Source organism: Pygocentrus nattereri, chromosome 24 (assembly GCF_015220715.1).
Source record: "Pygocentrus nattereri isolate fPygNat1 chromosome 24, fPygNat1.pri, whole genome shotgun sequence".
NCBI lineage: Eukaryota > Metazoa > Chordata > Actinopteri > Characiformes > Serrasalmidae > Pygocentrus > Pygocentrus nattereri.
Window position 1 is genome coordinate 17,587,020 of NC_051234.1, and position 17,861 is coordinate 17,604,880.

General features: G+C 39.5%; 1 protein-coding gene across 2 annotated transcripts in view; it reads right to left on the reverse strand.

Moving 5' to 3' along the window:
* Nucleotides 1-4,136: 4,136 nt before the first annotated feature.
* The window catches only part of eya1 (EYA transcriptional coactivator and phosphatase 1), a 75,886-nt gene continuing 62,161 nt past the window's right edge, over nucleotides 4,137-17,861 (reverse strand). For both annotated transcript variants that reach the window (XM_017696205.2, XM_017696204.2), the window contains 6 exons: nucleotides 9,401-9,459; nucleotides 9,136-9,296; nucleotides 8,810-8,924; nucleotides 8,378-8,499; nucleotides 7,612-7,712; nucleotides 4,137-4,779 (listed from right to left, as the gene is read on the reverse strand). In XM_017696205.2, coding sequence (XP_017551694.1) covers nucleotides 4,699-4,779; nucleotides 7,612-7,712; nucleotides 8,378-8,499; nucleotides 8,810-8,924; nucleotides 9,136-9,296; nucleotides 9,401-9,459 — 639 coding nt within the window. In that variant the 3' untranslated portion in view covers nucleotides 4,137-4,698. The remainder of the gene's footprint in view (nucleotides 4,780-7,611; nucleotides 7,713-8,377; nucleotides 8,500-8,809; nucleotides 8,925-9,135; nucleotides 9,297-9,400; nucleotides 9,460-17,861) is intronic.

A 17,861-nucleotide genomic window follows, 5' to 3' on the forward strand; every position in this document is an offset into this window, starting at 1 on the left:
TCAGAGGCAGTTAAACAGGAAATATTTCAGTGTGAACAAAATCCAGAGACAAAATCCTGCAATTAACCTGCATGAGACCCAATACAGTACCTGGGAAATTACTGTGAGGGATTAATGTGTGAAGAGAATACCATGAAATGCAAAGATTTCTAGAAAGCATCTGGCAAAACTAGATGTTTCTGTGACACCTTTGGTTTTCAGTTTTTGTTTGTTTGTGAATTAGTTAGCATGGTGCATAAGAAGCAGTAAAAATAATGCGTGCATGCACGGCTGCCTCTATGCAAAAGCATTGCAGCATTTGTGTTTTTAAGTTCAGGTTTTTAGGTTATATGAGAGGGGACACTGTATTGTGTACATGGTTCAGACATAAAGGAGCAGTTGGCTTTTCATGCTGAGCTTAATAGACTTTCATGATATGTATGAACATATCATTGCTGTCCAATGAAAAACATGTAGCTCCATTTTTTGAGATTTTTACTTTTCTGCATCATTTGCGCTAAGCAGCTGACCTTTACATAATTGAAAATGACATGATGATTGGACCAATATAAATGCTCCAAAATTACTTAGAATAAAAACTTTTCCATGAACTTACATTGAAAGTAAAGAATGTTTTTGCCCTCTGCTGTAAAGTTGCTATTTTGTAGATACTTTTTTTTTCATTGGACAGCAACGATATGAATCCTGACTGCATGTGTGGACTGCATGTGTGAATGCAAAGCCTGAACATTACCGGTATAAAGGTATGCTGCTAATGCCCTGGATTTTGAGTATGAAAACAGTTCATGTTTTGACCCTGCTAGCTTCACTGGTTCACAGATAGCAATGAGAAGTATTGATAGTGACATTTAGTAAATTCACATAGTGAGTGAACAAACTGACCCAATGCATTCGTTTATGTGTCACAGTAAAAATTAAGCGAAGGTGCAGATGAACCGCAGCTCCACTTACTGAACACAAACTCACAGAGGATTTGTTGTTCAATCTTACTGTCTGTACATGTAGGTCTGTTAGTAGGCCAGTGGGCTGTACAGTTTACAGAGAGTGGAGTTCTTTTATGTAAGCAGCCTGAACCAAATCAAAAATTGGTGGGGTATCAGCGCTGTACTTTGAAAAAGTGGTGGGTGAAATGCCCACTTGCCCTTTTGGTTCTCGTGGCCATGTGTCCAATTATGAACATGACACCACTGAGGAACAGAAGATTCAAACATTCTATGAGGAAACAGTGAGGCAAGCTCACGGTGACAATAATCTTTTATCTAAAGAAGAAAAAGAAATAATGAGGAAGAAGTCGCTGTATCATTTCAGTCAGTCCATGGAGGAAAATGTATGTGTAACAGTTCACAAATCAATGTTTTATTAATTTAAACACAATCAAATAATAATGTCAAAAACATCTGTACATATCTTTTTTTGCAGACACAACAAACTGTGTGTTCACAATGAAGCCCACGTCTTGTAAATTATTTCCAGTTTGCATTATGATTGCAACATTTATTTACTTAAAAAAAAAAGCTTGCTGTAAAAAACATTTCTCATGTCTACTGTGACCAAAACTAGCAGCAAAATGAGTTTCCCCGGAGTGTGTGAGTGTGCGTGTGTGTGTGTGTTTAGGGGAGAGAGAAGACGCAGAACACACATTTCACCTGCAGGAACAGCAACACTGGGCTGTGTGCCGGTCAGGAATTACAAACAGATTAAAAGTCCTGCTGAGAAAATTCACAGTCAAGAGCACATGTATGTTCTCAACCCCTTAACGTGTTTGTTTTTGTACGCACTTGTGTTTGTTAGTGTACACTACAGGTCAAAAGTATGGAAGCAAGCAGCAATTAAAAAAAAAAAATTCCATGTTTTAATTTTTAAATTTAGCCTTTTTTCCATTTTTATTTGAAAATGTAACATTATAACTTCTACATATTTTTTTCTACTTGTTTTAATTAAGTTTAACCATTGATCCAAGTGTCTTACTCTATTGGCCAATCAGCATTATCGTTGATCTTTTTTATTTATATATTTACTAAAATGACACTTTCACCAGATAAAATTACTTTAAACAATTAAAATTGTCTAGAAATAAGTTATGATAGTCTAAAAACAATCTCATAATGAGAAATTATTACATTAAAGATGATTGCACTTGCCAAGCTGTTTTTTGCAGTGCAGAATATTCTGTCTACGAGTAGTACTTTCCATTTTTGAGACTTGTATAATCACATTTGCCAGTAAAATATTCTACTTTTTACTCACCACTTACTCTGCAAAAACTAGATTTTTAATGAAACTGAAAGATTGTGATACACTTTCATAAATAAATCTAACCAATCATAGCACAGCCTTCACTAAACCCCACCCTTGAACAATTAGTGGCCAGTTGCAGCTTAGCAACTGTAACCAGCATTCTGATAAGCCTTCAGTTAAAGAAAAGGCTGTAATGCTGTGTGGGGTATTTTATATCGGACGGCTGATGTTCTAGTAAAATTTGTCTATTTTACATTTACTAAACTAAAGCTACAGCAGGAGAACTGTTGGTTTGTAAGACCATCTCACCTTTAACTTTAAGTAAAAAACATACACTGCAAAAATATGATCTCATCACTATATCTAAAATATATTATTTTGGGAGAGTTAAGTTAACTTATTTTAAGATTATTTAACTAAATTCTAGACATTTTTTACTTATTTAATGAGTCTCAGTATATCTTAGTATACTGACAGATAATTTCGCTTATTGTAAGAAATATGCTTGAACAAAATTAGCAGCCAATACAGTGAGGTAACCTGTTAAATAATCTTATAATAAGCTTCCAACAAACTCAAAATGAGAGATATTAGATATATTAGATATATATTAGATATATAAACTACATGTAAGATGATTTCACTTGCCAAGACGTATTTATTTTTTTATTTTTTTGCAGTGTAAACCGGGCACTTATTCTTTGACTCAAGGAATATTTCTCTACTTTCACTCAGGTTCTGAATTGGTGTACTTTGTCCAGCACTGCTTCTTACACATAATTCCAATTGTTATACATATAAACGTTTCACATTTATTTTGACCAAGTTAGTGTTGCTTCCCAACTTTTGGCCTGTAGTTTATTCTGTGTGTGTGCCTTAATATGTATATGTGTTTATGTATATGTATGTGTGTGTATTGGCTTTCTTACAGTCCAACAGCTTGACTATCCCACTCCACAGATATTCCTAAAGCACTATGAATTAGCACAATGATTGTTTTTCCAACTACAGCGATTTCCTTTCAAAGTGGACACTGAACACATTTCAAAATCAAAATAAAAACACTACTTCATACAAAATTACACTTAATGTACAAGAGTTTCTGTCTTAGTGCCAGTACAAAAGATAATAAAACCTTAAATCTCGCTGCCTGGTTGTGGAGGTTAAGCGAAGTTAAACGTCCAGGCAGAGACAGTGGTGTGGACATTTACACTCAGACTGAAGCTTAACATTCGTTTGATTATTACCCAGCATGTATTATATTGTGTGTAAAGCTCACTGACGTTATAACTACAAGCGTTCTGAGATGGGAGCTACCTTTTAGGGCTCATGAAATCTTGACTGAAAGGGTGAAATTTGCTATCAAGAAATGAAATAGGGTTTCGCTGACTTTAAGTAGCAAGTGTACAAGGGAGAAAAAAAGAAAGAAAATAATGAAATCATTGACACTTGACATCCACGCTTTTGGTCATGACAAAACAAATTATCACAGAAATCCCTTATCTACACTTCTCTACCCAAAGAAACCATTAACGCATCAACACTTTTAGATCTTGCACAACTTTTCTTTTTCCTTTTTGGTGTAAAATAAAACTGCCTCCTCTGAAGATGAGCTGTACCTAAAAGCAACAGAGAGAAGGAGGAATAAGTCCAGTGATTAAAAATTTACACACACAAAAAAAAGATGTATTCTGTACACGATTGTCTGAGCGAATGCAAATAAAGTTTCTTAATTTTTCCTTAAATTATTAGAAAATCCTTTTTTTCTTCTTTTTTCTTCTCCATAAACTTCTTCTTGGAATCAAAGTACTTTGCAAGACGGGAAAAAAAGGCATGAGTCTGACGGTGCCCTCAAACAAAGTCTCAGATTATAAATAAAGAAGCATAGGATGTCCAGCTCAGTGGTTTTTGTGTTTTTATTTTGTTTGTTTTCGTTTTTAACCCAGGGCTGGCCAGGCTGCCCCACTGTCTCTGTACCATCGGATAGAGATATGTGGAGAGAAAAGGAGACAGAATAAAGGCAAGAAGTAGGGGGGGATTAGGCTGAATCTCAGTGGGGTCGGAGCCTTGCGAAGTTCCAAAAGCTCCAGTAGCTCTGGTTTCCTCACAGGTGTGAACCCTCGCGCGGGCCGGGCCGTAAAACATTTTGACGGCTTTAGAAAAGAAGCTCATTCACAGTAACCATGGCCAGCAGCTGCAGCCTCATAAATTCACTCTCCTCCGACTTTGAGAACAAGCTTCAGGGTTAAGACGAATCGTGGGTCGACATCAATGCGCTGACCAGGTCATGCACATTTCACTCTCTGAACGTACGGATTAATCTTCTTTTCACTTTTATGGTGGACACTCGGCTGACCCAGTGATGTATTGATGATATTTTCGGTGGTGCTTTGGAGCGTGAAACAGGGCTACAGGGCTGGAGACGGGTGGACAGGGCCGTGTGGACAGGCTGTCTCAGTGCTACAAGTACTCCAGGTCCAGCGCATGGTGCAGGGCCATGAGGTCCGAATGACTGGAGATCCTCCAGAAGGGCATATTGTGCTGAGGAAAGAGAGAAAAACAGGAAACATTGAAAAGCTTCCATTTTATGGAATATGATATTTATTGTTATTGTTATATATTTTACCACAATAGGCTTTTCTGAGTGTACTGTGGATTTCGCTAATACTTTACTAGCAAAGCTCTAAATGCATATTTTGTTGCTAAGAAAGCATAAATAGTCCTGAAACATTAAATAGAAATCATTGTACTTTTAGCTTTCAGTATTTGCTTAAAATGTGGCACCATAAACTAAATATATTGATACATATTGTGTATTGTGAAAATGTCTTTAAGGATTGTGAAGTTATATGTTTACCATATAGACCTCCCCTACAGCATCCTCATCCCTAAGCTAATACCTTTGGTAGGTGTTCCTTCAGTTTTTGCAAGATCTAAATAATGTTCTATTTCAGATGGTAAATTGACATAAACTGACAAACAAACTATATTATGTGAAAAACACTTTAAGAAGCAAAGTGTCCCTGAACAATTTCAAGCAAGACATAAGTAGAGCATTTAGTATAAAATCGAACTGTGAGAAACAGTCTAAAGAAGGTGGAATTTACATTAAGAAAGAAATTACAAAGACAAACACGATTCTTTATCGTTGCTGTCAGAAGAAAACCTTGTATCTTCATTTTTGGCATTTTTCAGTTTTTGACATAATTTGAAAGTATCTGTTACTCTTGACATTGTTTGTAAATTTTATGATGAATGGCCTAAAAGAAATGACCCAAAATGACATGGAAAACATTCTGGTTCCATTGACTTACATTGAAAGTAAAGTGTTTCCTTCTCCTGTAAAGTTACTGTTTTGGAGATAGAAGGTTTTCTTCCGACAGCAGCGTTATAACTCCTTGCTGCAAACCCTACATACTTTTACCTCAAAAAACTATCAAGAGCAAAAAAAGCTCTTTGAAATCAAGAATTCAGAATACTGTCATGCAACAGTGGTGCAATTTCTGTACATTACTGACTACATTTGTAGATCCAGAGATGCACCTGAAATTCACAGTGCTTGTAAACCTTTTAAATATTGCTGCTGTTGGGACAAAACCATGTATCTCCACTTTTGTCATTTTTCAGTTTTTGGTATAATTTGAAAATGTCTGTTGTCCTTTACATTGTGTGTAAATGTCATAATGAATGGATCAAAGGAAATGGCCCAAAATGACTTGGAAAAAAGGCTGGTCCCACTGGCTTACATTGAAAGTAAATAAGGTTTTTTGCTTTTCCTGTAAAGTTACCATTTCATAGATACAAGGTTTTGTTCCAACAACAGCGATATATTTCCTCCTAGCAGCCTAAGCTACATCCAAAGTCCATTACAAATCCAGTTCTCCTGTTATCTTAGCCACCCTCATTTGCAAGTTGCATGTCCTCATGGAGCTGTAATTCATTCTTTAATGAATAAAAAAGAAAAGCACAATCTGAATATTCTTAATGCTCTCAATAGCGCTTTTAAAAGCCCTGCTGGGAAATAGCTATGAATGCACTGTACGGCACCTCTGCCCAAAGCGCCCTGGATACAACACCGCAAATGAGGCTTTGTTCCCTTAGAGAGGCCGGGGGAAATATGAGTCTGCAAGAATGAAAGAAGCTTGTCAGCTCGGACTCCTCAGTCCCTCCACACAGAGGCCATTACTGAGCCTTATCAAAGGTATAGCTTCTCTCAGGCATATGTTCCGCTTAGAGAAGCTTGCACTGACCCTTAAAGGACTCTTTTCTTTTTGTTTTGTAAATTGTCTTTCCTTTTAAGTTTAAAAGCCAGGAGATCTTATCTCTTTTCGCCTCGGCCGAGTTATTAACTGGAGGGGAATTTGTTTTGGGGATTCTTTTGGGGATGAAAAGCAACCACGAGAAAAAAAAGGTTTGACGTTTGCTTTGCTAGATCCGCTGTGTCACCTCTGACATCCATCTCCTACAGTATTCTTCCATTTCATTTCATATCAGGCCAGGGCTGGAGAAAGTATCTGTCTCTCTTCCACCCTCTCTTGTTCTGCCACTGGCTTGTGAGATCCAAACACCGCTGAATAAAGACTGACATGCAAAACTGTGGAGGTGCTTTACCCTCCGTTAACTTCCTCTGTGCACATTCCTTGCATGATTAATTGACAATGTGGAACTGAATACTTGGCATTGTATAATAAAGAACTGTGTCAACACCCAGCTTTGCAATTCTTTATTCTGCTCCAAGGTTTCTTAGCTGTCAAGGGAACATGTTTGTTCCCTGTGGTAATTAATTAGCTAATGAATATCTCCATCCTTTTGTGGTTTATGGTCAGAGCATTGGGTTTTACATGAAAACTTGGCAGACATTCTGGACACAAAGGCCTTGTCAACAGTCAGCAGGTAACATAAATCTCCTCCTTTGAACAGCAGAGACGAGAGCAAATACAACACTCAGGTGCTCTGACACAGCTACTCCACCATGTTCGACAACACATCACAAGGCTTTGCCAGCTGAGTTCCCCTGTTCTTCATCCCCCACAGTTGCTTGTGGCTGCAGAAAATATCCCAAATTCATCAAACAAAGATTTAAGCTTCTTAAATGCACGCTCTGTTTAGGGCCGGTCCCTTGAACATGCCTGAAAGAACTTGTCTAGCATTACACGCATTCATGCTGCTTAGGCTCAGGACAGCAATGTATAATTATGCCATCTTGCCCCTTTACACATGAGCTGTCAGGAGAAAAGTGCTGATTCAATGGTGACGGCCGTTTTGTTGTTTGGCCAATGGGCTTTCGTCAGGGATAAACCGATGAAAGTGAAAAGAGTGAGGTGGAAACCAAGGTCAACAACAGAAAAACGAATAATAATTATACGCTCTTACCTTTTTGGAGCTCTGCTCCTCTTCTACTCCATCCCCCACCACCACGTAAACAACTTTTCTCCCAAACCTCTGAATTACTCTCTCAAAGCAGCTCTCTTTGCCTGCAGAGAATAGAAACAGGTTTTAGTGCTGTGAAATGCAAGGGAGCCAGCCTTTGTGAGAGCTCTCTAAATACGCAATAAGTTACACAAAATTACACAGTGTAAACACTTAGCCTTAGCTCGGGGATTCGATAAGATCAATGCCCAGATAAAAGCAGTCTGAAAAGCATTAAGTGTGTCTTTCTCCTCCCCAAACCTGGGACAAATGGAGTTTAACGAGCTAAATCAGCCTCACATGCTAATGCCAGAGTTAGAGAGGCTTGCAGCCTGCAACCAGAAGATCTCAGCCCTAGCCCCGCTGATCTGCTTGACGATGGCCCAAAAGTGAAGGTTGGTGTTTATTTTGCATTTGAAAAAGGGGAGGCAGGGAAGAGAGGGGGGGAATGTCCATGTGGAATGACATAAATTTGCCGAAGTGGTTTCATATGCAGGGCTGAAAAAGAGAGGCCCAGTTCAGGCCGAGCTCCAAGAAAATAATCCCAGCCTGATTAGACTTCTTCCTTAGAACCGAACATCAACCCTCTCGTGTGTCCGCCCCTTCTGCAGCCTAACCCAATCATGAGCCATGTGTTTACACATAATATCACACTCATTTCAGCCACACGGCATCAGGAATCCCTCTCCAGCGTATGTACATGCACACTCACAGGTAGAAGCACATTTACCTATTTTTGTGGCGCTATAAATATTTTCGATAGGAAAGACTACTCCCAGTCCATAGAGCAGGACCTTGGCGAGGGCAGGTATGAGCTGTGTTGTGGTCACCAAGATGTTCACACAATTTGACCTGGAATTAAAGGAAGAAAAAAAAAACAGGGATGCTATGCGTTTCTAATGTTGACGTTCAGTCTTGGGAAATCCCCTAATGAATCATGTCAAGTTTAATTGGTTTCAAATGATATAATGCTAACATTGTTTACATGCTACTATGTTGTTTCTTTAAATGAAGACATACACTCTGAAAGTTTGGTATAAGAGTGAATTCTTGAGTTCAAAGTTTTAAAGTATAGAGCATAGCACTGTTCTTTGTACTTCTGAGCTGATTTATGTATACACAAGACGGGACTCCTATATAATTTTCCTGTGTGAAGGCTTACCTTGAGTGGATTAATGTTAGTGCTTTCAGTGCCAGTGTTAACCAGGAGTCCGTCAAAGCTTCAATTTCTGCTCTCAATTGCAACCAGGCTTCCCTTTTGGCTGGGCCGAGCAGTCCTGCAATGAACAGAAACCTTGTTTGAGTTGGCCCATTCTGCAAATAACTTCAGAATTTTCAAAATTTAGCCTGACCAAGTAGTTCTGCGTAGAGCTGTTTGAAAAACCTCGGCGTGTGTTTGTTGCCTCACCCTATCTCAACCCCCCCCCCCCCCCCCCCCCCCCTCCAACTGAGCAATTTGACCAAAGCAGTTTATTGGGGGCAAATTACCTCCAACATTGTTTTTGTAGGTGGTGTAAATTTCTTTTACTCGTCTGTAGCGGAAGGCTAGTTTTCTCATCCAGTCCACTCCTCCTCTCACCCCAGTGGCCAGGCAGAGGTTGGCACTGGTGGCAGCAGCATGGAATCCATCTGTGCTGAAGTTATACGTGCTGGATGGAGGATGATAAAGAGCGACACATGTGAGTCCTCTTAGGCCGGGTGCAATGCCAGCAACAGAAACCAAAAACAATCTCCAAACCCATGCCAGCTTTACCTCAGATCCTGACCATTGTCATCAGAGGACACATCATCGATGTGGACCTGATCGCACTCCTGCAGAGAGAAAGGAAAACAGAGGATGGACATGTTGAGCCAGGCTGAATCAGGCTACAGTGATTTGATTAATGGTTTTCATGTGCAAAATTGGGTGCGATTTGGCAGCTTGAATCCATGAAGTGAGTAATGTCAACAACTGTGGAATTCCCATTTGAAGCCTAAGCTTTGCGCTGGAAAGCAGAAATCAGCTCCCTCAACCACTTCCAGGCTTGAGCCCCCACCTGCTCAATCTTAATAAAAATAAACACCATCATCAGGGGACCGGGGGCCAACCCACATTGTCACAACCACTAGGGGGATCTCTAGATATATTCATCCACTGCTACCTAAAATCAGCTGGGACAGGATGAGCGTGGGTTGATATTAGCAATGTTAGTGTGTCAGTGTGAAGTGTGCCCGTTTGCAGGCCAGTGCCTGACCAAACAGATAGCTTTGGGATAATGAGTGCATCTGTGCTCCCTCCGGACCTCTGCTTTCTTGGAGAGTCCGAGCCATTCTTCAGCTCCGAGCTGATTCAGACAGTGTACACAGTAACACAAACCAGACTCTCTGCTAAATGTAACATACTAGAAAAATTGAACCTGATGCTAACCGCCAATGAAATTATGACCTCTGATTGCTGCTGAGCCACACACCAGCACAGCCCCAGGCTTTCTGGAGAGCAGACTGAAAATCTGTTATTAGTTTTCCATTTATAGGCATCCCAGCCCCCCCACCACTTTCCCTTTGAAAGAGGCATGAATGCTAGGGAGTCCTGCCTGAGATTTCAAATGGAAAGAGAGGTGGGATCAGCTGCATAAGAAAATTGCTGTGCCGGAATATGTAAGTGGAAGAGTGATGTGAAAGTAAATTGAGCCCGGGAAAAGGGTTTTATATGTGTTTTCTCCACATCAAATTCCAAGCAATTAGCTAAACAATCTGTGTTAGTAATCAGATGAACTTGGTTAATGGTTCAGCAGTTAATCGTTAGCGCTGTTTTGCCGGATGTTCATGGATTCTTTTTGCTTGTGGTGTAAAATTTCCTTTGCTGTTTCCTTAAGCTTTTTAATTAAGTTCTGAGTGGCTGCTAAGACACCAAAAAACACAAAAAAGGACTTCCTTGTTTTAACTCAATCTGAACCTGGCCAAATGCTGACGTTATTGCATTCCTGTCTAATGCTACAGCAGGGTAAGGGTAAGGGGCTTTAGACCGTAAACCTTTTTTATTTTACTGGTTCCCCTCTGAACAAATTTTTCATCTCCCTGGATTTGTGGGGAGAGGGAGGAGAGAGCGACGTGAGGAGAAACTCAAACCAGCTGTTCTTTAACAGAATTAAAATCTTGACCCCCAACCCTTGCTCTAATGCAGGCATTCTCTCACCAACCCTCTCCCAGCAAGCCTCGAGATCCAAAGAGGAAAAGACTTTGACCCGGTGGCCTGCTCCTCCTCTCTAGGGCTCCACACACTCAGATAAGGGGGTGGGAGGTGGAGGGAGGGGGCAGTAGAAGGAGGGGTTGGGTGACCGCACATGGAGAGCTGAGCCTTGCGGGGCCAGAAGATGGACTGCCAGTTGGAACTCCTCAAGCTGTTTGTGTAATCTGTTTCTAGACAGTCAGCGATGGACCCTTAATACTTGTGAAGTACCAATTTGTCTTTGGCAGAGGACCTTTGGACAGGGCAAAATCATTACAGAAAAACAGGCCTCCTCCTAAAACATTTAACCTTGGCTCATTCTCTCTTTTGCAAAGAGTTAATCATTATAATGCCAAAGAGTTTTAGCATCAAGACAACAGGATAGAGTGGGTAACTCAAAGAAGGCATCAGAACCTAAGCTGTTGATAGGGGTCTATGACTTTCAACTTAAAATTCAGGCCTCATATAAGACCTCAATATTTTGCTTTACTGGAAAGATAGTGATCTCATTAAAAGTATGCAGATAATTTATGACAAGTGAATGTCTTTGACTGGTTTTGATTTAGCTTTGTATCTTCAACCATTTCAAACAGTTGCTGATTGATGAAAATATATCAACCTCAAGTTAATTCATTTTCTGGACGCATTAAGATTTCAGGCAGGCTTGAGTTATCTGAGAAATCACTGGCTCACCACAATGAGGCCAAGCTTAAGGTCTTGCCTAATAAAAGTTGTTAAGTTTTGTTTATAAGCAAGGCGACTATGTGCCAGTTTTTTTCCCCTGAACTCTATATGCAGATGTCTTCTTTTCCAAGAAGTAGCTCTTATTCTTTAAGGAATACAATATATCCATAGCTGGTTTAATCCTTTCCCAATTACAGCATAGTCAATGCATTTCAGACCTAAAAAGCTGCATTGTGATATTAATGGAGCCCACAATTTTGCATAATACTATGTTCCTTTCTTGCAACAAAGGTGACATACTGTATCATTTATCGTTCATGCTGTGTACAGAATGTCAAACTCAATATCGCCAGCACTGATATATAGAAAACATAGTTACAACACACATGACTCTGTCCTTGATGCAGGCCCAGCTGGCTCACACTCTTCCCCAGCTTTGTCTAAGTCACTGCATGTTTGCATGGCCTTTTAATTCAGCGCTTATTACAACACGCAATTAACAGTTGCATTGCGACCGCTAGACCTCCAAGATGAATGTCAGAGCAGAGAAAGAAAGCAGCAAGCTCTGAACAATTACAGCACACAGCAGGAGCGCTCATAAACTACTTGACTGCCACTCTGGTAGCTGCAGAGCGACTCTAATGGAGCCGGTATCTTACAGTAACGCACGAGACTCATTAGGCCTCCTTCTTAAGCACTCATAAACACAGTTAAGCCTAATGACCAGGGATGGACCAGCTTTAAGTGCTTCAGCAGGCTGCTTTATTTGGATACTGAAGGACGGCTTGCTGGAGGTGCCATACTCAAGCAGTTGTCTTGAACAGGGCCATAAATATCATCTACGAATTAAAAATAGGACTAAGAATCTGACCAAGAGTGAACGTGTGCTGTTCTTTCGCGTTCTTCTGCATGGTCCCCCCAACTCTTCCCTCAGCAGCCTTTACAAAACCTACAATCACCACTAACTCGCTCCAGATGTTCCTACTGTAGACTGTACAGAGATCCTCCTCTACCATCCATACATAATTACTTCCTATGCAAACAATTTGTCTTTCTGTTTAATTCGTCACATTTTCCCCTCATCTCCTTCATTGAACGGTCTGAAGGTCCTTGTCTGAATAGAAAGAGCAGGAAAAAAACACTCAAGAGGTGCTGGACAAACTATAAAATAAACACCTGAAATTCACCTTCTCTCCTAAACGAACCCAAAGAACGAGAGAGAGGATTTTTTTCCCTCCCTTTCAGTCTGCGCAGGCCCATAGAAAGCTTTTCATTTGGGCTGAGCTATCAGAGGCTTCTTTGTTCGCTGACGTCTGTCATTAAGCAATCAGCCTGGACTGCCCGATTCTTCCTGTTGGCCAGAGGAAGGGCTTTTGCCGCTGACTTTTCAGAGGAGTGCTGCAGTATGTCAAAAAAGAAAATGATTATTTCAATCTACAAACCCCGCTTTCCCCGCTCGTCCTACTGCCTGAGCTAGAAACATCCGTATTGCATTACTCTCTCTGGCTGCCTCCATTTCTCTTTCCAGATTTTTTTTTTCGTTCTCTCTCAGCAGACTACACTGCAGTTTCAGCCTTGCATTCTGCTCTGTTTTATATGCTGTCTTGTATTCTTGCATTTCGTGGTTGAACTGGCACATTTGCAGAAATGCTTAGCTTTCACATCTGCCCATTGGCTTCTATTAAAAGTGAGTTTCAAGTCAGTGGATTTTATGTTATGTGCTGAAATTACTGTTCATGATAATCACTGGCCTGTTACTGAGCTAATTAGAGAACTGACCTTAAAGTGTTGATACTTGTCCTGCCTCAAACAATAAACCCAATAGTCCTCTCAGATCACTGCGGACTGGTCAGCTTGCAGTGCCCACAATCAGAAACAAGCATGGTGAGGCAAAAAAGCCTGGACTCTCAGAAAGATCTCAGAAATACTACTAATACTACAAATCAGACTTAAAGACATTTCTTTTTCTCATGGATGTGAGCACTTTCTCTATGCTGTGCACATCTCTTGAATTACTTCTACATCTAATTTATACATTTTATGTTTTTCTTATGTTGTCAATATTGCTTTTATTTAACTTTTTTTTAGTCAAGTAACACACTTTGATTTGCCTTTGTATATGAAATATTAATACACTTGGTGCTATGCAAAAGTTTGGGTGCCCCAAGTTATGTTGATTTTCTGTCTGAAAGTAAGTGAACACATCCTCTACAGAGAACAAATTCCGGCATGTTTTAATGCACAATTACTATTTATTTGCTGAATTTGACATACTGGGGAAAAGAAAAACATAACATGGTATGTGTAAAAGAGGTGGCACATTTTATATTTTATGTTTTAAAAAAACAAATAGAAACTGCTCTAAAATCTGCAGATATTTAAATTGACTGACTCTACACACCATACTTTTTCAATTTGACTGCATTAGCTTAGGAAAAGGTACAAGAAGGCCTGTTTCCTCTGGGAAAGTGAATATAGTGCACATTTAAAACTCATTTAAAGTTTTCAGTTGGATCTTAAGGACCACGTTATACCTTTAAGCTTAAATTTGCACTATTTGTCCCGCTATGAACAAAAGTGTACATCTTAGTGCTCTTTATTCTGGCAGCACACACTATTTGGCAACTGCCTACTGGCTTCTATTAAACGGGAGTTTCGAGTCAGTGCATTTTATGTTCATCTGTACGCTACACACACAGCAGATTAGGCTGAAAACACTGCAGTGTTCCTTTAATGTGGGTTGTCCTTGTAAACCTAACATGGATAAAGCAAAAGGGAAGCGGCGCTAGCTCGGAGTTAGTCCCGGAGTCTCTCCTGCAGGTGAGCGAGCTGAGTAACAATGGCACAGTGTGAGCGATTACAGCCATCATCACAGCATTCCACTCACACTACACGCTCAGGCCATGTGAAAAAGCCCCAGCCATGGTTCGCAGGTTTTCAATGCTAGACTCCATTCGCAAAGTCTGTCATCTGTAAGGGGGGGTCGCGACCCCAACATTTAACTCAAACCCCCCCCATTCCCTTCCCACCGCCCAGTGCCCTGCTGGGGGGCGAGAGAGAGAGTGAGAGAGAGAGAAAGAGTGCTTACCTGTGGGTCAGACACAGGATATGGAGAACAAAGAACGTTCTTCAGACCCACTTCATTCCAATCCACAATTTGTGCTTGAACAGTCATGGAATTCAAACAGCGGCACAAAAAACACACAAAAACCTCACTGAGAAACACACGCAGGTAAGCTCAAGCAGAACGGTTTCGCACTTTAAAAACCTCCCGTCAGAGACTGTGATACATTAGCTGAGGAGAAGCAAAAAGGGGCTTCTCTGCAGTGCTTCTAATACATGAAAATGCTTTAAGATGCTATTTGTGCTATAAATGTATGAAAAAGCTTTGAAAAGCTCAGTTTTTAATGTTGCAAATGCAACAGTGCTTTGAAAGGCTGGTTTTGATGCTTTAAAAGCATACAGATGCTTGTAAAAGCATAAAATCAAGTTATGTTAAGAGCATATTTAGAGAACGAAGTCATACTCAGCCGATAATTACATTTCTACCTCAAAGGTGTTGACTTCAAAGGAAATTTATCTGCATGAAGAAGCAGCACAAACCTACAGTTTGGAAGTAGTGTTTTTAATAAAAAAAATCCTAATGCTATGAGACAACTGATTCTCATACACTAGACTTCATACTAGTAACTTTAACTTTAAATAACTAAATAAACAATAAATAAATAAGATTTAGAAGGCAGATAATGTGACAAAAATTCTATGAATAGATAGTTATAGTTATTTATCAATAAATGTCTACTAATTGTTGCCAAAGTACCCAAAATGTGAACTAAAACACCTGAAACTATGAAACTACCTTTTGTTGATTACTGTTTTGAGAATTGAATCATTGAAATGTCCATTGTTAAAATTGTTGTCAGATATAAAATTAATATGAAAATGTGTGGTACTCAATGTGTTTGTGATTACTTGGATTGTGAAAATGCAAAACTACCTTCTAAGACTCCTTGCACTATGGCCATGGTCTGAGGAATATACATGACTTACAGTCCAAGGACACTACACATGCGACAACCTGGGGACTGTCCCCACACATCGGCCCATGCACACTACTCACAAAATGGCCCAGGGACTCTACCCGCACACTTTACCTGCACTACAGACAGGCGTCACTACTCACACCATGGCCCAGGGATTCGACCTGGCAACCACCTGGGGACAATACTCACACCACGGCTTGGGCACTATACTCACACTACAGCCCACTACCTGTGCCACAGCCCAGGGACATTACTCGCAGTAAGACCTGGGGGCATTCCCCATAACAATAGCCTGGGGACTAGGTCCCAAAGACTTTACACATGCCACAGCCTGGGGACACATATGTATAATATCATTAACGCCATAATTTATTCACGAAAAATAGACATTTTATACACACAAATACATAATTCAGGCTCTTCCTTCATTCACATATAAATAAATCCAGCCTCCCCTTTGCATAGGACTGTTCACAGTAATTTTGTCCAATCACCTCATTATTTCTGCTTTCTATGAAATTTGAGAGGGTTGTTGAATTTGTCATCACAAATTCCTGGAGTGACTGACAATTTAAACACAGGGCTAGACAAACAAACAGACAACTCAAACACACAATTAGACAATATAAACACACAAAAAACAATGTTGTAAACAACCACACAATGTAAGCAAACATAAAAAATGCTTAAACACAACTACAGTCTTAAAACTAATAGTTATTAAAAGGGTTCTTTGCACAGTGCCATAGAAGAACCACATCTGGTTCCCTAAAGAAAGTTTTGATGGATGGTTCTTTAGGAAACATTTTTTTTTGTAAATGACACGTGTGATTCTGAAGGACCTTTTTAAAATCTAAAACTTTTCAAACATGGTTCTTTAGGGAACCAAAAGAGTTTTTTTTCTGTGGCTTCACTCAAAGTACAATTTGTGGCACCTTTGCTTTAAAGACTGTAACACAAAGTTATATAACATTAACAAGACAAAAAGACAAACACACACAACAAGACAATGACAACAAACAAACCTTTGAAAAACACAGACAGACAATTTAAACTCAATTAGACAAATTATACACACAACTAGAAACACAGATAACGGAAACAGACAAATAAACAACTTAAATCTAAAAACACACAAATTATAATTGAATAATTGAATATTAGTGCTTCATTGAGAAAAGAAAGTCAATATTCTTGACTTGAATATTTTGTCTTATTTCTGTCTTAACATCACTCTGAGCACTTGATTCTCTCACAGTTGATAGCAAATTGATGAAATAAGATAAAATAATTAATACAGTAAAAGCTGGCAGTAAACAGTAAGTGAAATCCATCGCTGTGTCAGTTGTGTGCGTGCGTGTGTGCGTGCGTGTGTGTGTGTGTGTGTGTGTGTGTGTGTGTGTGTTTTGGGGGGGCAGTCTAATTTAAAGCGTTCCCGGCTCTGCAGACTCGTGTTGTTTTTTCTCCGGACAGTTCCAGTTCTTCCCCACCGAGAGAAACGCACACACACACACACACACACACACACACACACACACACACACACACACACACACACACACACACACACACACACACACACACACAGGAATGCTTTAATCCCCAACACTCCACATACTCCACAACTGCACACACACCAGCAGCTACATGTCAGAACAGGGGATTTACACAACAGGGGATTTGCTGTGTTTTGTTGTAATTAGTGGTTTTATAATAAATAATTTTAGAATAGTTTTTTTAATTAAAGAAGTGTCCTGAAAAAGCCTCTGTTCAGTATTTGTATATACTATTATTATATTATATATAATAAGGCATGTATGTTGCACAGTAATTCATATAAATTCATACGCACTGAAATGATGTTGGTTCAACATTGTGGGTCAAAAGATTATATTGTAAAGCATTTGTTTCACCTCATTTTCTATTATTTTGTACCACTTTCAATGTAACACATTACAGTGATAATTAATCAGTGATTTTGTTTATTATTTAAAAATGCAAGTTTTTGTTGTCCTTCAATTTTTGTCCTTCATTTTTTTTTTAATAAAGAAAATAAATTCACACTAATCAGAAACAGCATGTGTGAATTTTGGTTAATAAACTGCGCATCCTTATAACCACTGTGCAGCATCGGCTCTGAGAACAGGTTAAAAACGTTAAAAATCATGATGTATGAGTATTTGAGTTATGCTGTGCTGAACAGCCTGATTTCTGCTCAATATTCCAATTTCCTTGAAACACAGATCGAGCTTTCCTTTCTCTCAGAAATCAGTAAACTG